We start from the raw sequence: 21676 nt of genomic DNA on the forward strand, positions 1-21676 counted from the left end.
AATATCGGTGCTGAAAATGCCTGGGGTATATATTAATTTGCAAAGGAGTATTGCTGACTCTTTAAACGACGTTTGCGCGAGGGCTCAAGGAGCGTGAGGAATTTCAACAATGCAGCAGAGTGCTAAGGAGTGACTGTTTGAAGGAGAGAATCGATGGGTCGGCCCGAGGAAGGCATGCAAGAAGCTCGCAAGTATGTGGTTACCTGCGACCGGAGTAGCGTTTTGCGGGAGATGCGCTTGGTGGGCTTTCTTAATCTTTCTTTTTTTTCTTGATCGAGATCAGGAATCGTCAGAGACGCATTATCAGGGACGTATATCTGTGCTTGTCGTCTTTTGTGTTTCAAAAAATGAAGGACTGAGGTGCATCCGATAAGAGAGTCATGCCACGAGGGGAGGCAAACGGCAAGGGCCGCAATAGAGGAACGAAGTCGGGAGTTATAATGATTATCCGGGGCAAAAAAGAAAAAAAATAGATATATATGTATATAATATAATAAGAATGGTAATAACAGTGGTATTAGAAGGAGAGCAACATCAACAGAGAGCGACAAATGCGGGAGGAGACGAAGAGGGAAAGGAAAGACTCAGAAAAGAGAGGAATCTGGCACTTGGGTGGTAATATAGTGAAGAGAGCGAGAGGAACTATATTTCCGCCCAACGTTTAGTAGGCGAAGTGGAAGAGACGAATTAAAGCCAGGGAAAGGTGGATTACAACAGAATAGTTCAAGATGGGCAAAAAGATAAAAAAGAGCGAGCGGCAAAAAAACAAAAAGGGAGCGTGATGGTGGTGGTGTCTGGTCGGTTTAGTCGAGAGAGAGGAAACGGAGGAGGGAAGAGGCGACGCACGAATCCAAGCCCAAGCAAGCAGAATAAATTGCCTATCAGATGTTGCAGGACCCGGCGTGGCCATATTGTCCAGCATGAACGACCCAGGGCCTTCGCTTGGGCGGGGGGTTCCCTCCCTCGCAGCCTTTTTTTTTTCCCGCCCAGAGGGGTCAACGCGACTCACTAAGTGGACGCTACAGCGGTCCAAGACCCTGTCAGCGAGGTCTGGTACCCTAGTCCAAGGTGGCCTGGGGCCGTCTCTTCGGACGATAGCGCAGTGGGAGGCAGAGCCAATCCACCTAGACTGCTGATCCCCGGCGGCCTGCTCAACTCCTAGTGGCCAGAGATGGTTAACCAGTCACAGCGTTCCATAACTAACGAGCCACAGATTAGGGTCAGGCCGGCCGCTCATAAGTCAATTTTTTCTCCGCAGAAAATGGAGGTCCTTTCGCCACTAAGAGAGAGAGAGGGAGTCTCGGTGTGTGGTGTGAGTGTGAGTGTGAATGTGGTGTGTACGGAGTACGGAGTAAATGCATGCATTACAATAATGTCATGTATTGTAACTACGGGCATCGATACCCACAGGAATACCTTTCTTTTCCAATTTAATAAAAAAAAAAAAAAAGCCGTTTTCTTTCATCTTTATTAGTGTACTCCGTACGGAGTATTTGGTTTGACCGGAATTTTTTTTTTTTTTTTTTTTCTTTTCTCCATTTGAGTCTCAGAATATCGGTGGTGATGTTGTGGAGTGGGAGATGAGTGACTTCGCCCTCAACCGAGGCCAGCGTGGCCCGAAGACCGAAGAACGAAAGACGAAGCTGAATCTCTGGAAGTAACATGAGCGCACCGCAGGCCCTGAATGATGCCTCTTCGCATTCCCGCGTCTGGGAGAAGCCATCAAATGAATGGTTTCGAGCGGTGTGGGCCGAAGTTACCAGAAAAACCAACCCAGAGTGGGGTTTCTCTGGTGGAAGTGCGCCGGAGGACGATGGGCCAGAAGTCAAAAAAGGAGGTCAGCAAAAAAAATAAAAAATAAAAAAGGCGTCAGTCGTAATCAGGCGTGATGCATGGTGTGCGAGCAGGATCAACCGCGGGCCGGTATTGGTGGGCTCGCGGAGCCTGTGAGTCGTGCTTGTCCTCCTATTGCTGCGTCGAATCGGGTTCGGCCGCCAAGAGGGGCCCGCTGGGGAACAAATAATCATAATGAAATGCGGAGGTTGAACCGCGTTACAGGGGTGTCGACTGGCGTAACGCATGCCCTCCCGCCTGGCCATTCACACCACGTCGTCGCAGCTGGCCGTGAGCCCTTGGCGTGATTGGCCAGGCTTTAAATTGACGCCGGAACCCGGGCTCTGGCCAATCGTGGCATGGAGTACCTGGGATGCCCAAGGCAGACCATCAAGGTCCCTCGTGCTTCGAGCTTCCTGCGCTCGATTCCCACCGTCACGGAAAAAGGCCGTTGCCCACGGGTGAACCTTGCGACTCGCTCGCGGAGGCAAGGTGACTCGCGACCCCATATATCCGCTCTGTCGGTGATACAGTCCCATGCTTATGATTATCTCTGGGAGGGGGGAATATTAAAGAAAGAGTGAAAGAAAAAAGAAAAGAAAATGGCGAGATCGCCTTGGAGAAGGGCCGCTCAGCACTAAGAGCCTGAAAAAAATGTGAAATTTGACGCTCAGAGCAATATAACAACAGAGCGGGAATGAAGGAAAAGCAAAGAGCAGCCAGATTGCGTGCACCTGCATTAGCCCACGCATAAGGTTCTATCGGAATTTGTCCCAGGTTTCATTTCTAACCAGGCGGTTGAAGGCTTGGGAGACGAATTTCAGCAGTTACAGGCCAGACAACCGTTTCAGAGGAACCGATGGAGAAATACGACAAAACATCCGTCTTCAGTCTCTCTCTCACACTCTCTCTTTTCTCACTCCGTATCTAGGCTTGGTGAGGCGGTCTTCTCACGCGAATCAACGGCGGTGGTGGAGGCTTCTTGATCGACAATTTCCTTTGTTATGGTTGCTGTTGCTGAGACCTGTTGCTGGCACGTTCTGTTTTCATGGGAAAGGTACTGGTTGGTTTGGGTGGGTAGTTAGAGCTTGTTTGCTGTCGCGTGTCCGCGGGATTGGCTCCGGTTTGATGATGTCCTTGCCATAGAAAATTGAGACAGGCTGTCTGCCTTGGGGAATGGGAAAGCTTTCTGGCCGAGCGATCCGGAAGATTGAAACCGAGAGAGACGCAGGCGTCGATGCCTCATGCAGCACAACCTCGAGGTGAATTGTCCTTGGCAACACCGGGTACTTACTTCGTTCAAGTCCTCGTTGACCAGCCCTGGGAGGATACGTAGTATCTCGGTCTTTTGCTTTGTTCCACACCAGTGTGAAGCTCAACCCGAATGTCTGATATTCAACAGTTTTCGAGCCACTTTTGTTCTTGTTCCAGAAAGTACTCTGTAAATCTGAATACGACGCAATTCTCATCTGCAAGTCACTGGCAAACCTTGCACTACAGATTGTATTGAACCTTTTCTTTTTTCTTCTTTTGTTTTCTTTTTTTTCGCTCAAGAACATACGGTGCGGTGGACATTGGCTTTCCTCCGGGGATGCAGCCAGCCTATCTAACTATGCTTCTCAGAAGCCGACCACTTCGTTTGTCAAATAGCACGAGGAGTCATTTTTGAGAAGCTTTTGCGATGTGGACTTTGAGAAAAAGGTCACAGAATATCACACGAGTCTCTCCTCTTAGATCGTGGTGATCTGCATGGTCAATGCACCTTTTTATTTTTTTTAAACCACGAAAGTGTCCAAGCATCCTCCGGATTTTGTGCACTGCAAATCATCGATCAGCGAAGGACGCTTTGATACCTTCCGGCCAACGACTGGCTCCTGGGCGCAATTGGGTTAAAGTCGGCCGGTACCTGAACCAGTTACCGTTGTCCAGACTTTTTACAATTCAACAACGAAAGGGAAGTGGGCAGAAAAAAAAAATAAATAAATAAAATAGAGGCTGGCATACTCCGTCCTCCGTACACGTTCCGTACAAACCCCGTACATATGGACGGCAATCTTCTGACCGCGTTCTCCGTAGGCCCATGATTGGAACTGGGATAAGGATTAATACGACTCTCTAAGATGTGTCGATGGACACCCGCGATTAATCCGAGGAATATGAACAACTAACTAGTTCGGTGGGTAGTGTTTGAGCACTGGAAGTTTACCTTGGCTTCGGGGGGCGCCAACAGCCGAGAACGAGGCATGTGAAATCGTAAGTTTCAACGGGCCACCAAAGCAAAGCACATGAAATATTAATCCCAGCGCTCTGGGAATTGTGGACGAGCAGTGAAACAGGAACAACACGCATGTTGCAGATCTTAAACGGTCAAGATGGAAGAAAATACTTACATTTGGTTGTTGATATGTCAGAAAGCCTCTTCTTTTTCCAATGGGCGCAGTCTGCGGGTTCGTGGGAATCGATCCGTCTGGCTTTTCGCCTCCCAGAACACGTTCGACTTGACATGTCTCAGAACACGCCAGCAAAATCCCAAAAGTCTGGGAGGAGTTAGTTTAGCTCGAACGATATCGAGGCGAATATTTTTTTTTTTTAATTCTGGCGAACTCTTTCGATGCAACGCCAAATTCTCCGATTCTGATCAGGAACCCACTTCTAGTCTCAAAACCATCCCGTACGAGATACGGGGTTGCAAGGAACGTCCAAGGGCAAACCACCGCTTTGCAGCAGTAGCAACGCCTTGGAACTACAGTACGACATAACCTCGAAGAGCGGGAAGCGATCATCCTAATATCCCTTCCACCACCCGCGATATCGCTGTTGATGAGTCGTAAAGCAACAAGGATCGAATGGGAGTAATTAGCATCACTGACCTTGTCTTTTCCCTGCTCTCGATATCCTTCGAGAAATTCTGGGCAATTTCTATGTATAATCCTGGGTCTCTGTAACCCTCCCCCCCGTAAGCAGATGAAACACTCCAGAAGGCTTCCTTGCGTGTTCCTGCATGCCCACAGTGGAACATTTGACTCGGCAAAACTTGGCAATTGGACCTCGACTCTCAACTTTCAAGGATGACCAGCGAGTGGAGACGATTATTGGTTATATTTGGACTGATCCCACAGCCAGGATACCAAGGAAAAAAAAAAAGAAAAAGGGTTTCAAGATCAAGAAGACGTGATCAGGTTAACTTGCAAAAAACAGCGAAACCTGTTGGAGCTGCAAAACTGACGACCGAGACTACGAACTGAAATCATATACGAAGCAGAGGGTGAGCTTTCCCCTCACAGGACCATGGAACGCTTGTCTGGGGTTATCAAAATAAGACTCCTTGGGCGACGTGTCCAAGCGAAATCTTGACGGGCCGGGCTCCCAACCTTGCTCGCCTATCTCCCTAAAACCCACTGAATTGATAGTCTCCAGCGTGCGGAGCACCTCCAATCTTCGGAGTTTGAGACCCAAAGAAGGGTAAGGTTTCTGCGATGGAGCACTCTCCCGATTGCTAAAGGAAGCAGGATGGAAATATCAAATCGCTAAGCTACCGAGTATTTCTCAGCCGGCCTGGCTGACTAGCTCCAAGGGAAGGATTACCGGGTTGAAACCCCCGAGCTTCACCGTTAATTCTCATGCGAGTGACAACCGGGAAGGCATTGAATTACGCGATCAATGGCGTAAGCAAAAAGGTTCATCGTCTCCGCCACATTTTTCAACACGAAATCTTCTCTCGAGACAACAAAAGCACTTCGCGGGTGGATGTACCGAAATTCGACATCCATCAAGCTTTAAACTCGCTTTTTCTGCAATTTGCCTATTCCCCGCAATTGTTTTTCCCGTTCCCACAATCTCCACTGAACACAACGAGGCAATTGGCTAAAAGCACACCGGGACGCCATGAACTTCAATTCCCGGGACCCATCAAATAGATTCGACTCTGCAAAAGCGGCTTGCGGGAACGGGATCGCTCCAGCATGAAATTGCAGATTTCATCGCCATTGCAAAGGCCAGTGCGTCGTGAGCGGCAGAGCTGAGCTCTTCGGCAATGATAAACAGGCTTACTTTGCCTTCTTCGGTCATGGTGACATCCTCAACGCCAGTTGAAGGGAACGGCGCTGCTTGCGGGAAATTCGGTCAAAAGGCGCGACGGTGGGGGGTTTGTGTTTGCAGAATCTATCTGCCAGAGCTCCAAAACTCTCTTCTCTCGATTTGCGTATCGGCTGTTGTTGATACTTACCCACAGCGCGGTATTTTGTGGAGCTGCGTTTGTTTGCTATCTGCTCTCAGGATGGAGCCCGGCTTTGGGGATGAATGAGGTTCCTCTCAAGATTCCCGAGCTTGAGATAGGCTTCAGCTTTCTTAAGATTGTTATCACTTGGCGGGTCTCCAGCTGACGGGCGGGAAGGCTCCCGCTCCCGGCGTTAAGTCCACCGTCATCATCTCTTTGTCCGATGACAGCAGTTCCCAAATGCATTGAAAGATACGCCCCTGCTCTCGGCCCCAGACGTTCTGCCACCAAGACATGTGGCCGACGAGGATGGGAGTCAGGCTAAGATTAATACCGGTAAGTCATTTCTCCTCTTTAAAATCAAAGCATAATAATGGTGCTCCATTGAACAGGGGAAAGGGGCTTCGATTGTCGAGAAAGACTCGTAGTTAGCTTTGAGCGCCCTTTTCCATACCGGCAGCAGAATTCTTTATTCAGCCATGCTCTTCGAAACATAAGTTGCCTACCTGGCTACCAGCTACTTATTAAGGGACTAGACAACAAAACAGGGTAACTGACTGCCCATTTAGAGCCCTGGCAAATGCCACCATGATGGCGCTTTGCTGTTGACAAGGGGAAGAGACTATGTCGAGCACTTTCACTCGCGAACTCTTCTGCATCCTAACGCAGGCTATGTGTGAATGAACAAGGCACTAGCCACATTATGCTTTATATTTCTTTTCCTCTTCCTCTGTGGGTATCGGCATTCTCTCATTATTTCCATGTCCGCCGTGTGAATCCGCTTTAGAACAGTCTCAATAGCACAATTCTTCTAAGACAAAAAGCTCAGAACGTGACACCAAATCTCTCATAAGAATTTCTCATCACAAGCAAATGGCCAATTGACCATCAGGTACAAATCATCAGATTATTAATCCGTTGGATAGTGGAATGATTCACAATAATCACAGACCTGGGAACAGAGAAAATTATTCACAAATATTGGCTCTCTTAGTAGGCTGCTCAGCGAACCACAGCAGTCAAGTTTAGGCTTCAGAGGAAATGTCATATTGAGATCATCGCTCAACAGAGCTTCAGTCTCTTCCTATTAAAATTTCTCAGATACACAGAGTGTACCCCATCATAAGCCCTGATGAAAGAAAAAAAAGGAAGAGAAGAGGAGGAAGAAAACCAGAGCAGAAAACTCTGTCAGAGAGCTCCACAACAATCTGCTGACATAATCTAACTTATGATTATATAATACACAATGGGGCTAATCCTAATACAGCTTAGTCCATCTTCTTTAAATACCCCCAGCGCCCACAGCCGCTTTGAAAATTTTCTTCTTCTTTTCTTTTCCTCGTGCGGCGTACGCAGCCCAAATTTCACCCGTGTTGCCTATGCATCTGGCCCTTCTTCAGGACCACAATGATGAGATTATATTAGGTGTCGGCTGCGTTCCAGAGAAACGGAAATTGCACATCGATTCGTACTTTACTGGTCGTTTTTTGAGGGACCCCGAGGGAAGTTCTTCGTGACTTGTACTTGTGCGTCCTTATTGGGGAAATGGCCATTTGGTTTGGGATCGAACAAACTTGCTCGTCCTTCTTGACACTTGTGAGAAGGATGTTTGGTGGAATGAGCTCTACATAGCTTGTGTGAGAGAAATATAGTTGAGACATCCAGGTAGAATAGTTAATACAATACTCAGTCAAGCTTGACATGATATCCCCTCCATCTAGATTTCTGATGAAGCTGCCGATGAATGAATGGGACACAGGTTCCGTCAAGAAGTGTTTGTAGCAACCTTGCCTGGCTTCGTCATTGGATCTTTGGAGGTCAGAGATTTTCACGATGACCCTCCGGAGTCCCAATCAGTATTGTAGCTATCTGCTGCAGAGAGGTCTCGCGGCAGGCTGTTCAAGAAGCTGCTCTGTTTAGCCTACTCTCCTCCTGGTTCGCCAAATTTCTCCAGCTTTCCCATCTCCATCTTCTCTCCCGAATCACCAAAGAGTCGTATCCTATCAACTCTGATCTTTTCACCATCCCCGTCCCCGTCTACGAAGTATACGACTAAAGATGCAACTCGCTGGAACTTGACGAAGCGCAGGTCAACCTTCGCAGTTCCCGTTTTCGCATCCCAGTCTCTAGGCTCAATCGTAACCTCCTGCGTTGGCTGAACATCGTCGGCTTCGTCGAAACCGATAATGTGTGACCGATTCGTGTATAGCTTTATTGTCTTAGGGCGCATGGGGACTTCATCGTCTTCATCCTTTGGAGGAAGAGAGGTAATATGCAATGAATGAATCTTCAGCGAGGCGTTAAATGGCATGAACAGCATCAGCTGCTCGTCTGTGTCACTCTCCACCCAGTCCGGTTTGCTCTCCTCTTTGGCCTTTGGTTTGAGTGCCGAAGGCTGCGACCTCTCGAAAATGTTTTTTCCAGGTCCAATGTCGTTGTCGCAGTTTAATAAGTCTATGCCCTTGAGATCGACCTGGTCGGTGATGTCCTGGTAGCCCTTGGGAACAGCAGCTCCTAACCAATTGCTTCCACTTTCTGAGGATTCACCACCAGCCGCTGCGCCAGTGTCTCCGCCTTCACCACCCGCGGCGAATTTCCTGACTGCATCGGTGAGACCTCTTGAGTTTGCGCCTTGGATCGTTTGGACAACGTCGCCGTCCTTGAATATCAGGAATGTTGGCATTCTGTAGAACCCAAAGATATTACGCGTATCAGCGGGGGCCATCTCCCACAGCCGTTAGAGAGGGTTGATACCCGGATAACTCTATACTTACGCAGTAACACCAAAGGCCTGGGATATCTCCTGTTGCTCGTCAACATTGATCTTGACAAATGACACTTGGTTCGGACGCGATAGTTGAGTGGACAATTGCTCGAAAACCGGGGCGATGACTTTGCATGGCTGGCACCAATCGGCATAAACTGATCATGAAGAGAAAATTAGATTAGCAAATGTGATCCGTACAGGGCCTGCAAGGCCGAACTCAGTGCAGATGTTCTCCAAAAGGCTGCCGAATGAAACTTCGAGCGCGGGGTAGGGCGGGGATAACAGCTGATTTTGGAGGGTAAGGGGATCGACACTTGAACTTACAATCTGCGATAAGGATTTTGGTAGATGTGAGCAACTGAAAAAACTGCTCCGAGGACGTGATGGACACCGGTTTGGCCATTTTGACGGTGGTTGTTCGGTGGTTGGAAGAGAATGGAGGGACTGAGCGTGACGCTATAGGCAGCCAAAGTGCCTGGAATGCGTGGGTTGATTTTTAAGCACAGCAATCAAGTCCAGGCACACGAATCAAATGCTCGACCACCCACTCAATAGGTACTTCCACACAGCATATGGGTACATAATAAGTTCCTCTGGGATCACATTGGGCGACTCGGCGTGCATTTTGGATTTAAACAAAGACTTTGTAGCTGCTGCGTGGGATAACACCTGGCTGAGGTGCTGTCTCCATAGTCTTCAAAACTACATATAACCCTCCATATACGACCCTTCAGTTATGTACATACATCCTTCACTTCCCTCCTTTCACTTAGGATAGTAAGCTTTGCAAGGATGATAAGTCGTATTTGCTTCCGTCTTTTAACACTTCGCTCACTGCGCGATCCGGCATCTCTAGATCCATCCTAGTTCCCGCTAGAAATCACAGAATATCGGCGCTGCAAACTCTCAACCCGGTAAAAGTCGCTATTCACCTTCGTCGATATCGAAGATCTGGCGTTGACTTTCGACACTGAGGTAGTATTCTTGTGGGCCACTTAAGTCGTGGCATGCTTCGTCCGGCCGTTCGCGGCGAAGCCTTGCTTAAAAAGCGATGAAGCATGGACTCCCCGCCGATTTTGCACTCCCATAAACGAAAATAAGATCCCATAGGCTGTTTTTAGCTTTTCAAGACTTGCCGTCCACACAATTCTCGTCATTCCCCGCATCCGGCACATCTTCTTCATCCACCGCGAAAAGAACTTTGGCCCAGAGACTACACCCTTGACATCCGACCATTATTTCCCCCCTCTCCATCTCATTCTCTAGGTCTTCTTCGTGGACCAAAAAGCCCCTTTTGTCTCCGCATCTACAGCCCCGATACCAAAAGCCGGCACCTTCTGATTCCTCTCCGACCTCCATATCGTCTAAATCAAACACCTCTAATCCGGTGCGAAACGGCTGGCTTTCGCTATCCACGGCGTGCTGGCCGCCTGCACCGCTAGCGAGACATAATAGGGAACGATCGTATTCAGCTTTTGCGCGTGGGTTGGAGAGGACTTTATATGCCATGGTCACCTGGTCCACGGTGAAGGTTCGGGGGGCTTGGAAACCCGATTTGGCGACGGGAGTAGCAGTCCGCCCGGATGAAGTGTCCTCTGAGGGAGTCGAAGAGCCGGACTTATCTGGATGGTGTTTTAGTAGAGCGCGGTGGTAGGCCGCTTTCAAATCCGGTTGTCGGAGTAGGGCTGGAGGGCGCGGCAGCCCGAGGATGTCATAGTGAGTAGTAAGCAATACCCATTCTCCAAGTGGGGGAGTCATTGCTCAGATAGGACAGATTTGCGGATTGTTATGCAAGAGTCCATCCATACCGTTTTGCCATTTTGTAGCTGCCGATGGAGCAGGGGGGAACAGAGAAAAATTATGGCGGGGATACGGCAGTTGTGCCGCTCGGATCGGTGACTAAGCATGACACAAGGGCCGGGCTGATGGCATCCATCGACGACGTGTTCAAAGCATACCAAAATACCAGGGCTTTTTGAGCCTGAGTTACCATCAGGTAGACACATGGCGAGTGGAACCAGTGGCTGTTAACGGTCGGGCAGATGTTCGTACCCTTCCTTTTTTTTTTTTTGATTTTTTGGACTGGGCTAGCGGCGAAAAAATGCCGCAAGTTCCTGGACACATGAGAAGTGCACAACCTGATCTTATAAAGAGCTGCGATCTTTCTTCCCTATATTTGTTTCAGAATTTGCATGGACTCATAATTCGCCATCCCTTTTTGCAAAGGTTTGAGTTAAAATGCGAGAGTCGATCAAGAAAAGCCCCTTCTTTTACCCAAAGCCAAGGGACTTTAGCAGCACAGGATTTGGGGTACGCTGAATCTAGCATTCAACAATGAAAGGCAGGAACAATTAAAAAGAGCAGTAAGAAGTTCAAAACGAAGGAAAACTGAGAACCATCTGTTTGATTTTTAACTACAGGAACATGAATTAATCTGGGCATAAGACATTGGGTTAGAAGTCTGACCAAAAAAAGAAAAAAGGTACAGGACGCTCCTGATATGCGACTTTTTACTCGCTTCTCTTGAAGACGTAGCGGTCTTCAGCCTTGGAGGTGAAAGGCACGCCCAGCTCAAGGAGCTTGACGAATACATCGGAGAACTCCTTGAAGAAGACATCGCTATCCTTGGCGTATCGGTCGACGTGTTTCTTGAATTCTTTATCCTTAATCAAAGCCATATCCGTTGGAAGCATCATCAAGGTCTTGGTGGTGTTGTCGGTGAACTGTTTAGGGCCGTTCCACTGTTCATTGGGTTAGCTACAGCTTGAGCAGCGAAGGAAGGGAAGGGGCAGGAGAGCATACCTTTTTCTGGACCCATTTCTCGTCCAAAAGCAACTTGAAGAATTCATTGGTGAATACGGTAGGGCTGAAGTCCCATGGTCCATCATAGCCGGATCGGTCGCTGTGAGCACGGCCGAGAGCGTGAGCACCGCAAAGAGCGACCATCTCGCGATCATCGAAACCCATACGACCGAAGATAGCTCTGATGTGCTTCTGATCCTTGGAGGCATCTGGAAGACGACCATCAGGTGTGCAGGCAGTCATATCAGCGTCCTTGCGGCCGGGGCGCCATGGGATGTCAGGTCCTCCCAACTCCTGGATGGCACAAGAACCAGCAAGGGTCCAGAGATCGGAGTAAGAAATCCAAGGGAATTTCTCTGGAAGACAGGGACATAGAGTTAGTACGTGGTTCTGCAAAGATATACCCCAGCAAAGTGCCGTTTAATACTCACTCTTTACTGGTTCGAGGAAATCTCTAGCAGCCTTCAATCCAGCATTGGCACCGTGGTCAGACTCTGGGGCGAAGCGCATGGTAGCGCCATTGCTTCCTCCAGTCCCAGTTTCCTTATCGTAGGTACCACTGGCGTGCCAGGCGAGACGAACAAGGACCTGGGAGGGGGAAAAAAAAAATATACACATCAGCGAATCTGTGTTTTCAAGAAAACCGGGGGGGGAGGAGAAAAACAAACAACTTACAGGTCCGTAGCTTCCATCATCATAATCGTCCTTCTCTACAAGAAGTCTTGCAATTTCATCATAAACCTTCTGGAAGTCCTCCTTGGTTGGGTCGGAGATGATAGTAGGTTTCGCCGAATTCGACGACAGGTGGTCACCGTTCAAGTAGTAGAAAGCACCGGCACCACCAGCGGCAACGGCTGCAAGACCCCAGATGAGGCCAGAGGACGACTTTCCACCTTCAGCGCCGGAGGAGTAGCCCCTGCGAGACGACGCGCGGAAAGTATAGGCGGGAGCAGAGAAGCGAAGTGAGCTACGGGTGACTGAAGATCGAGCAGAAGAGGTTGCTGGGGTGGCTCGAGCAAAAGCTCTGGTGAGAGTTCGCGCAGCGGAAGCCATGTTTGCCTGAAGTCAACGGATGAACAGGGCCTGTATCCGGATGCTTTGATGACAGCGAGAGGAGAATTGAACAGATTGATGAGTCGGGAGGAGATGCTGGTGGAAGATTTATGATCCAGGATGTCTCTCTGAGAGCGGAACCGGGGAATGGGCGCGCTGTGATTGGCCCATCAGGAGCTGCTTGCTGCCCCGACAGGCCAATCAGAATTCATATGAAACGCTTGACCACTGCCTAATCCGGAATGTTGTCCCCGAGCTTAGCTAAGCCACGCCTCGGCCGACCGCGACCCGAAAGCCCAGAACGCGAGAGTCATCGTCAATTGTGTTCGCCGCCTGGGGGCAGAGAGCTTACCCAACACAGAAGCGCCAAACGTGCTTGCTGCCAACGTTCCTTCGTTCACAGCACGCAGCGTCCGTGGGAATGTGCTGAGGACCACCCCGGAACTTACCGCATGTGCCGCCCAATCCCGTCGGGAACCGTGGCGTAGGCGCTCCCGACGGTTGATGAGCCCAGCTGTCGCGGGAAAAGGCGCCGTCCCAGAGGACCTGAGTTGGGGGGGAACCGAGTTCACACTGAATTGAAGATTACGTATTTCAATCCAGCCTTTGTCACGGTGACCTTTTACCATGGTTATCTAGTAGTGGTTATCTTAGAACGGTGACGGCGTACTACCACCGTCCTGTGCACACAGGCCAGTTCCGGAGTTTTTGGAGGTATTGCCTCGTGAGAAGTTTGTTCCACTGATGTAGTTGTACCCACCAAGCAACTCTGGCTGAGGATGAGAATACCAAGGAATCACAGCTACGTAATTATATATTAAGGTACGGAGTATTAAGTCTCTACCTGGTCTGTAGGCTGTAACTTGGGTACCTTCGTAGCCACATGAGTGATGATGGAATCTTCAAGCTGCTTTCTTCATGACTGATTCTGTCGGCGTCTTCAAAATGTTTCAGGCCCAAACTTGAGAGTGTCTTGGGTATCATGTTACGGCTTTCGTTCTGTAAATCCCCAAATAAAGGTGGGCAAAGCAAAACTGATTCATTTTTCGTCGAAGAGTATATCTTTCGAGGTGAGGTATGCGGCGACTTGGGAAGGTCCTGGTTTCGGCTAACAAATGATAATGAGAGTACGGAGTAAACTGGATTGAATTGCTGATCATCTAAGATATGTATCGGTGTAACCACGAAGCATAAACATTGGCCTCCAGCCATCAACCAAATTGGAGAGTATAGACCGATGGATGTCCGTCCTTGATTTAGTCCTAACTGCAAAACGAAATATAAGCAGCAGGGTGGAGAAGACGACAGTTCCTGCTAAAAAACTGTTATGAATTTGATCTTCCACTACTTTTGAACGAAGTATGCATCAGTGGCCATTGAAAAGAGCTCAAGATGCTGGCAATGTTGTGGGTTTTCTTTTTCCAAGCACTTATAAGGTTTGCACGACGAGGAAAACAAGTAACAGAGCATTTGCTGCTGCTCCCGGAAATGGAACTGCATCGAAGGGATGGAGATCTTTTAAAGAACTCCGCACAAACTCATATCTCAGAAATCCCGAAGGCGGAGGCAGTATCCGTGGATCGACTCGGGATAAACATCACTAATCGTAATATGTGGTGGCATCACCTGGACATATAAGATCGAGACTGTGAATCTCATCTCTTCCAGCTGAACTGGGAGTTGACCATTCCCTTGAATCGACTTTTGAAAGGTGAAGGAAAATTTGCAGCAGGAGGAAATTTTTAGACAGTGGATCCATGGATGGCGCCAACGCTCGGCCCGTAAAAAGTCCGTAAATCACGTGAAACCCAGCTGCACAAAACCACCACCTTTTCGATTTCAACTTACCTTTTTTTCCCTCTCCTTTTTTCTTTCTTCACACTTTCAAAATACCTCTGAACGCATAATCAACCTCCAATTTCCTCTATCCCATAGGATGGCCAGGTCATATTGGCGTACTAGATGAAAATGGAGAGGGATGTACTTCATATGTTTCTCTCTGTTTAACGGGCATTTTAAATGGCTTCTTTGAACCCGAGCATAAGGCTTGTTTCAATGGTCGTGGGAGTCACCTGCTGTCCAGACATACCTTTTAAATATGTAAATGTGCTATTCTTCCCTGTAAGCTGCTGTGCTTTGGATCTGTGAATGTCTCAGTGGGGCTGGGTTTAATTGTTGATATTTATTATCGCCCAACTATCTGTTGAAAAGCTACTTTCGTGGAACAAACAGAAATACCACCAGGAAATCATTCGTATTGAAGGGTATCATGCTGTTACAAGAAGGATAACCATGCCCTATTTATCGCCGTACTCCGGGTTAAGCAAGAGGAAAAGATCGGTTTGGTGATGTGGCCTGACGCCGAAAACGGGGTCCCATCTCTAAATAGAACTATGACCTGTCAAAGATGTTAGTTACTGCATAAACCATAGACTAGAGGCAGTCCATACTCCTCTGTCATATCTGCCTCTGCAAACTCGAGCCATTTTCCTGAGACGGCCCGTTTCCAAAATCGAGCCATACCGTCATCCCCAGAGGACATAAGGCAGTCGCCTACAGCATCTTATCAATTTTTTGACCGCTCAGTCTTGGGTATTGTGGGATAGGGGCTGAATACCTGCATGAGAAAACTGAACCTGCCACACACATGCGTGCTTGCTATCGATAGATCCCACTTCTTTAAATGTATGCTCGAAGGCGCTTCTCCCGCTTCTTTGCTTATCCGCAATGGGCGCAGTGGTTCGACTCGCAAGGGCAGACCCGATTCCAGATTGAGTTGCGGGGCGCATTGGCGATGCCCTCTGAGAGTTGGTCGAACTTGCACCTTCACTAGCCCCGTTTGTAACATTATTGCTTGCAGTAGATGTATAAACCTCGAAGATTTTGATGGTGCCATCTTTAGAACCGCTCGCAATTAAATCATACCCGCGTACGGAACCGCGAGCCCAAGAGACATCGCGCACGAGAGAGGGATGCCCCGTAAGTTCGATAGCATGGTAGAACTGCCGATCGGCGCCCATCCTATAGACTTTCACAGTATCCATTGCTGCAACTACCAGAGAGAGGCTTTTGCTGTCCCACGACGGCATAACAAGATGTGTCATATCGAACGGATCATGATGGAATTGGACCTTGAAGCTGGTCTCCTCGCCACGTTGAGGTTCGGCGCAAACTCGGAACTGGTCAATTTGTTGCCATTCGGCCAAGGTGTCGCCTCCGACCGGCTCAAGGACTGTAAGAAGACCATCCCGGGTGATGACCGCAAGCCACGAGTCAAGGTCGATGTTACGGAAATCGAGGGAAACATAGGGGGTGCGAACGGGAGAGGTCAATCGAAAAATGCTGCGAAAACGGCGTCCGGAGTTGGGAGGCTGCGTAAGATCTTCCTGCCAGAGCTTGAACTTCATGTCATTGCCTACAGTGCCGATATGCTGGCCGGTAAACGGACCGTTCCATGCTGCCTGTTTGCGAAAGTCTCTTGTTAATATACCATGCGCGACACGACCCACCATGGTCAACAGCAAACCACCAGTCAACTGACATCGTAAATTTCAGCATCATGGGCGCGCCATGTATCTATTAGCTCCCAGCCGGCTTCGTTCTGGTCCCAAACCTTGACGCGATGATCGGAGGAAGCCGTGAGAATGCGATTACCGTAGAAATTGAATTTAATCACGTTCACCTGGTCGCGATGACCGATTTCAAATTCCGTGGCAACCGGCATCTCAAATCATCACTATCCCGGTTACTGAAAGGGTCTTCGGTATATTCACAAGTTGACGACGTCTTGGGAGTTGGTTATTCGCAGCCATTTCCGCGACCGGAGCCTTCTTCGACCAGCAGCCGCGCCCGAACCTAACCTTAACAGCGCGCTAAGTCGGTGGTGGAGCTGCAGACTTGTGCCAAGCAGCGGTGAGCCACGGCAGTAACCATATTCCTTCCAGCTTGAGAGAACAGCTTGCAACATCCCGGACGTGTACTGGCATGACATGTTTGCCTCCCAGCGCGAGAATTATACACAGTTTGACTATGTGCTTGTGTCGCACACCTGAAGATGATAACTACTCTTACTCACAGGGAAACATGGAGCCTCCTGACAGTTGTAGTAGCTTGTTTCGGGATCATCGTGAACACTTTTCAAGGTGATGGGGAGCCGTTGATTGCGTCCCTAGCCCTGAGCGGCATAGCATTTGCCGCGGCATTCGGCTTGATACGATGGTTGGGGGCTGTGTTTATGAAAGCCGGCTTGAAGGGCAAGGATATGTCCAAAGTGAAGCAAGCTGAGATGTACGTTTTCCAGAGAAAGACGAAAGCCACTGTGTGACTTGGCTAATGAGGCTATACTAGACCGGAGACAATGGGAGCTGTTTGTGCGATTGTATATATATTGGCAATCATTGTCTTCATTCCATTCCCTTTCTACAAAGACATTGTCGCTGCAACATCGGGAGGCGGGAATCGTGATGTTGTCTTGCCGGTTCACCATGTAGAGACTGGACGTTTGCTGCACCGATTCCCGCATAATAAGGTGAAGTGGTCTCAAGCACGGCTTATACGGCGATGATTCACTGATACATTCTATTTTGTTGCAACAGCTGGCATCTTATTTGTCCGGACTTCTGTCGTTACAATCTATCGTCATATTGGGTTTCGGAGATGATCTCCTTGATATTCGATGGCGCCATAAAGTGTTAATACCGGCGTTTGCCGCTATCCCAATGCTCATCGTGTACTTTGTGGACTTTGGTGTCACGCAGGTGGTCGTCCCGGTGCCCTTGCAGAGCTACTTGGGTCCTATGATTGACTTGGGGTGGATGTATTACGTGTACATGGCTGCTGTTGCGATCTTCTGCCCCAACAGCATCAACATGCTCGCGGGCATTAATGGAATTGAGGTATCGCAATCAATCGTCATCGCAATCCTTCTGATAGCCAATGATTCATTGTATCTGGCGCCAATCACACCATATCCTCACCCAGCCACTGATTCACACTTATTTTCGATCTACCTTCTCCTCCCATTTATCGCCGTCTCTCTAGCGTTGTGGTGGCACAATTGGTATCCAGCAAAGGTATTTGTTGGGGATACCTACTGTTACTTCGCGGGAATGGTGTTTGCTGTTGTGGGAATCCTAGGTCATTTCAGCAAGACACTTCTTCTCCTCTTCATTCCCCAGATTTTTAATTTCCTCTATTCCACGCCACAGCTATTTCATTTAATCCCATGCCCCAGGCACCGGCTACCCCGGTTCAGCATCCGAACAGGTCTCCTCGAGCCATCTGTCACCGAATGGCAACGCCCACCGACGAAGCTTATCGCTGTGGCACTTGAGATCTTGCATCGACTCCATCTTGTGCGGATTAAGAAGAACGAACAGGGAGAGATTGTCGAGTCTACAAATTTGACCTTACTGAATCTCTGGCTAATATGGTTTGGCCCTTTGCGGGAGGACAAGCTTGCGATGCACATCGTTGGGCTTCAATTCTTCTGTGGGTTCATTGGCTTGCTAGCTCGGCATAAACTTGCATTGTGGGTTTTTAGAGAGGATAATCGCGGGTTTGGTTCAAATTTAATGTAGATTTTAAAGATGTATGTATATCTGCCCGACAGCGTGATAAGTACTTAGAAGGAATTCAATTGGACATGAATGCGTCACTGTAAACAAAAAAGTCTCCCCCTGGTTTGCTTCTGCGCCATCGGCAAAGCTTCCCACACCCAAAGATGAAGCTTTCCGCTTAACTCAGGGCCGCCCCCAGAGCTCAACTCCGACCATCGGCCGCCGTTTTTCGCCGCCAATACCCGCCAGCGTCCAATCAACGAGTGTGCCATTACGATTACCCCCCGACTTCGGGCCGCGCCCCGCTGAGTCCTGCATCGCTATATCATTGACTTGATTCCTGGACAGCTCTGCTCCTTTGCCATCACATTCTCATTTTCCGTCGCTTTCTCAGCCGTTGCATATATATTTACCATTGTTTGGTTATTGGCGATTGATACCCCGAGCGCATAAGCCTTATTCATTATGCCGTCGGCAGAGAAGAGGCCAAAGACACTCTACGACAAGGTCTTTCAAGACCATGTAGTTAACGAGCAGGATGATGGCACGATACTGCTTTATATCGGTACAATACCTTTCTTTGTGTGTTATTCTGGTGCTGGCGTTAATGTACCTCAAGATAGGCACCTTGTACATGAAGTGACATCACCGGTAAGCTTCTTTCGCGAAATCCCTGTCACTAATCACGGGTGTCACGTTGGCTGACAAACCCCACAGCAAGCATTCGAGGGCCTGAAAAACGCTGGGCGTCGAGTCCGAAGGCCAGACTGCACCTTAGCTACGGTTGACCATGTACGAGCTTCATATTCTCTTTTAGCTTCTATCTCTAACGTCGTGTAGAATGTTCCCACCACGTCACGCAAGACTTTCAAGAACGTTGCCGATTTCGTTCAGGAGGCAGATTCTCGTCTTCAATGCTTGACCCTCGAAGAGAACGTGAAAGACTTCGGCCTCACGTACTTCGGCCTGGGAGACAAGAGACAAGGAATCGTTCACATCATTGGTCCGGAACAAGGCTTTACTTTGCCAGGTACAACGGTTGTGTGCGGAGATAGCCACACCTCGACCCATGGAGCTTTCGGAGCTTTGGCGTTCGGTATCGGTACTAGTGAAGTGGAACATGTCCTTGCGACGCAGACCTTGATCACTAAGCGGAGTAAAAACATGCGAGTACAGGTTGAGGGCGACCTTTTACCGGGTGTCACCAGTAAAGACGTTGTCCTACACGTTATTGGCGTGATTGGAACTGCAGGTGGCACAGGTTGCGTCATTGAATTCTGCGGCTCCGCGATCAGGGGACTTAGCATGGAGGCAAGAATGTCCATCTGCAACATGTCTATTGAAGCCGGTGCTAGAGCTGGTATGATCGCACCCGATGAGATTACTTTTGAATACTTGAAAGGAAGACCACTTGCGCCCAAGTACGACAGTGCGGAGTGGAAGAAAGCCGTCAAATATTGGTCGAGCTTGAAGTCCGACGAAGGTGCCAGCTACGATAAGGAAGTGTTCATTGATGCAAAGGATATCGCTCCCACAGTTTCGTGGGGTACCTCTCCCCAGGATGTTGTGGCAATTACTGGCGTCGTCCCAGGGCCAGACGACTTCGATGATGAAGTGAAGAAAGCAAGCGCCCGCAGAGCTCTTGAATACATGGGCCTCACTGCCGGAACCCGCATGCAAGATATTCCAATCGACAAAGTTTTCATTGGCTCATGCACAAATTCCCGTCTCGAAGATTTACGCAGTGCTGCCCACATTGTTCAAGGGAAAAAGGTGGCCCCGAACGTTAAGCGGGCCATGATTGTCCCTGGATCTGGCTTGGTCAAGGAGCAAGCTGAAGAAGAAGGCCTGGATAAGATTTTCCTCGATGCTGGGTTCGAGTGGAGAGAAGCCGGATGCTCAATGTGTCTCGGCATGAATCCAGATATCCTCTCACCGCGAGAGCGATGCGCGAGTACTTCGAATAGAAACTTCGAAGGTCGGCAAGGAGCAGGAGGACGGACACACCTTATGTCGCCCGTAATGGCTGCCGCTGCCGCTATCGTTGGAAAACTCGCTGATGTCAGAGACCTTACCCACGCTGTCCCAATATCGAAACGTGCATCACCAAAGGTTGAAGTCCAGCCAGAGGTTGATGATATTGACACAGATGATGACCTTGATCGTATCCTTGATTGCCCTAGTGATAGCGAGCCTCATACTAACTGCTCTGCTTCCAAATCTTCCTCCGGCCTTCCTAAATTCACTACACTCAAAGGTATCGCGGCTCACCTTGACCGTGCGAACGTTGACACCGACGCCATCATCCCCAAACAATTCCTCAAAACAATCAAGCGCACGGGACTTGGAAGTGCACTCTTCTACTCCCTTCGATATAATGAAGATGGCAGCGAAAACCCGGACTTTATTCTCAACAAGGAACCATACCGCCAGAGCAAGATCCTGGTTGGCGGAGAAAATTTTGGCTGTGGAAGTTCTCGAGAACATGCACCATGGGCCCTCCTCGATTTCGGTATCAAGTGTGTTATTGCACCGTCCTTTGCTGATATTTTCTTCAACAACACATTTAAAAACGGCATGCTTCCTGTTATAATACGGGACGAAGCGGCTCTGAAGAAGATCGCAGCAGAAGCGGAGCGTGGGAACGATATAGAAGTTGACTTGGTCAACCAACGCATAAACGATGCTACCGGCAGCAAGCTTGCGGACTTTGACGTCGAGCAATTTCGGAAGCACTGTCTCGTGAATGGCTTGGATGACATTGGCCTCACCATGCAGATGGAGGATCAAATCAAGGAATTCGAAAGGATCCGTTCGCAGGAGACCCCCTGGCTTGACGGAAGCGGATATTTGAAGCAGAAGAATGGAAGGAAGACTGGCCCGGTCATGGTTGAAGCTGCTCCTGTGCCCAAGACGAATAGAGGCGAAGTCAAGGGTGAGCCGCTGGAATGGTAAAAAGCATATCATATGTTCTTCTTCTACTAAAGTCCTTTTTATCTTCCTTTTCTTTTTTTTCCCTTATAACTTCCTTGCAACTTCTTAATTTACGATCTACGGGCTATTTTTCTTTTCTGGATATGATAGCGCTCGGGTTGCCACTAGCATCAAAATGCTTTACGTACCTCACGGGTTAATACATACAGTATGATGTGCATATTTGGTTGATAAAAAGAATATGATGATGCATACGGATTACATTTGACGTTTTAACTCTGGGAGTTTTCGTTTCTCTGCCCTATAAGATTTTATGACCATCTTGCTTCGCGACTGCATAAGTAGTTAGCTATCCTAGATCATGAAAACTCGGATATGGAATCTTTGCATGCATTTGCTTTTCGATTGAGCGCCAAATAACGTTATCTCGAAGATCTACCCAAAGAGTTTTCGTAAAGATGCAGGCGTGGAAACCCACAGGCTGGGATTTCTGGGGATTAAATCTTTGTTTGT

At 48.8% G+C, this 21676-nt stretch overlaps 11 protein-coding genes across 11 annotated transcripts; 4 read left to right on the forward strand and 7 right to left on the reverse strand.

Annotated features, from left to right (window-relative positions):
* Positions 1 to 153: 153 nt before the first annotated feature.
* On the forward strand, positions 154 to 624 carry CIMG_13253 (uncharacterized protein; the record flags this gene model as incomplete). The annotated part of the gene is made up of 2 exons (XM_004445020.1): positions 154 to 191; positions 513 to 624. The coding sequence occupies 2 exons, from the start codon at positions 154 to 156 to the stop codon at positions 622 to 624; spliced, it is 150 nt and encodes a 49-aa protein (XP_004445077.1).
* A 1038-nt stretch (positions 625 to 1662) lies between these two features.
* On the forward strand, positions 1663 to 2141 carry CIMG_13254 (uncharacterized protein; the record flags this gene model as incomplete). The annotated part of the gene is made up of 3 exons (XM_004445021.1): positions 1663 to 1837; positions 1884 to 1946; positions 2059 to 2141. 3 exons carry the CDS (start codon positions 1663 to 1665, stop codon positions 2139 to 2141), a joined length of 321 nt encoding a protein of 106 aa, XP_004445078.1.
* Positions 2142 to 2879: 738 nt separating this feature from the next.
* Positions 2880 to 4078, reverse strand: CIMG_08213 (uncharacterized protein; the record flags this gene model as incomplete). Its single annotated transcript, XM_012358517.1, has 5 exons — positions 2880 to 3327; positions 3395 to 3435; positions 3596 to 3650; positions 3838 to 3923; positions 4040 to 4078. 5 exons carry the CDS (start codon positions 4076 to 4078, stop codon positions 2880 to 2882), a joined length of 669 nt encoding a protein of 222 aa, XP_012213940.1.
* Positions 4079 to 5742: 1664 nt separating this feature from the next.
* On the reverse strand, positions 5743 to 6639 carry CIMG_08212 (uncharacterized protein; the record flags this gene model as incomplete). The annotated part of the gene is made up of 4 exons (XM_012358516.1): positions 5743 to 5936; positions 6059 to 6081; positions 6197 to 6370; positions 6608 to 6639. 4 exons carry the CDS (start codon positions 6637 to 6639, stop codon positions 5743 to 5745), a joined length of 423 nt encoding a protein of 140 aa, XP_012213939.1.
* A 1062-nt stretch (positions 6640 to 7701) lies between these two features.
* Positions 7702 to 9265, reverse strand: CIMG_08211 (thioredoxin). The gene is made up of 3 exons (XM_001241047.2): positions 9141 to 9265; positions 8824 to 8971; positions 7702 to 8733 (listed from the first exon to the last, which is right to left on the reverse strand). Exons 1-3 carry the CDS (start codon positions 9217 to 9219, stop codon positions 7971 to 7973), a joined length of 990 nt encoding a protein of 329 aa, XP_001241048.1. The 5' UTR covers positions 9220 to 9265; the 3' UTR covers positions 7702 to 7970.
* A 150-nt stretch (positions 9266 to 9415) lies between these two features.
* CIMG_08210 (diphthamide biosynthesis protein 4) lies at positions 9416 to 10629 on the reverse strand. The gene has a single exon (XM_001241046.2). The coding sequence runs from the start codon at positions 10572 to 10574 to the stop codon at positions 9942 to 9944; it is 633 nt and encodes a 210-aa protein (XP_001241047.1). The 5' UTR covers positions 10575 to 10629; the 3' UTR covers positions 9416 to 9941.
* Positions 10630 to 10958: 329 nt separating this feature from the next.
* CIMG_08209 (cytochrome c peroxidase, mitochondrial) lies at positions 10959 to 12738 on the reverse strand. The gene is made up of 4 exons (XM_001241045.2): positions 12294 to 12738; positions 12050 to 12206; positions 11619 to 11974; positions 10959 to 11557 (listed from the first exon to the last, which is right to left on the reverse strand). Exons 1-4 carry the CDS (start codon positions 12669 to 12671, stop codon positions 11327 to 11329), a joined length of 1122 nt encoding a protein of 373 aa, XP_001241046.1. The 5' UTR covers positions 12672 to 12738; the 3' UTR covers positions 10959 to 11326.
* Positions 12739 to 12928: 190 nt separating this feature from the next.
* CIMG_08208 (uncharacterized protein) lies at positions 12929 to 13300 on the reverse strand (the record flags this gene model as incomplete). The annotated part of the gene is made up of 1 exon (XM_001241044.1): positions 12929 to 13300. The coding sequence occupies one exon, from the start codon at positions 13298 to 13300 to the stop codon at positions 12929 to 12931; it is 372 nt and encodes a 123-aa protein (XP_001241045.1).
* Positions 13301 to 14832: 1532 nt separating this feature from the next.
* On the reverse strand, positions 14833 to 16436 carry CIMG_08207 (nuclear pore protein). Its single transcript, XM_001241043.2, has 4 exons — positions 16213 to 16436; positions 15289 to 16132; positions 15122 to 15224; positions 14833 to 15069 (listed from the first exon to the last, which is right to left on the reverse strand). The coding sequence occupies exons 1-4, from the start codon at positions 16393 to 16395 to the stop codon at positions 15063 to 15065; spliced, it is 1137 nt and encodes a 378-aa protein (XP_001241044.2). The 5' UTR covers positions 16396 to 16436; the 3' UTR covers positions 14833 to 15062.
* Positions 16437 to 16725: 289 nt separating this feature from the next.
* On the forward strand, positions 16726 to 18341 carry CIMG_08206 (UDP-N-acetyl-glucosamine-1-P transferase Alg7; the record flags this gene model as incomplete). The annotated part of the gene is made up of 3 exons (XM_001241042.2): positions 16726 to 16958; positions 17019 to 17199; positions 17267 to 18341. 3 exons carry the CDS (start codon positions 16726 to 16728, stop codon positions 18248 to 18250), a joined length of 1398 nt encoding a protein of 465 aa, XP_001241043.2. The 3' UTR covers positions 18251 to 18341.
* A 301-nt stretch (positions 18342 to 18642) lies between these two features.
* Positions 18643 to 21435, forward strand: CIMG_13255 (3-isopropylmalate dehydratase, large subunit). The gene is made up of 3 exons (XM_001241041.2): positions 18643 to 18880; positions 18947 to 19021; positions 19070 to 21435. The coding sequence occupies exons 1-3, from the start codon at positions 18695 to 18697 to the stop codon at positions 21182 to 21184; spliced, it is 2376 nt and encodes a 791-aa protein (XP_001241042.1). The 5' UTR covers positions 18643 to 18694; the 3' UTR covers positions 21185 to 21435.
* Positions 21436 to 21676: the final 241 nt, after the last annotated feature.

This window comes from Coccidioides immitis (assembly GCF_000149335.2).
Source record: "Coccidioides immitis RS genomic scaffold supercont3.3, whole genome shotgun sequence".
In the NCBI taxonomy this organism is placed as follows: Eukaryota; Fungi; Ascomycota; class Eurotiomycetes; order Onygenales; family Onygenaceae; genus Coccidioides; species Coccidioides immitis.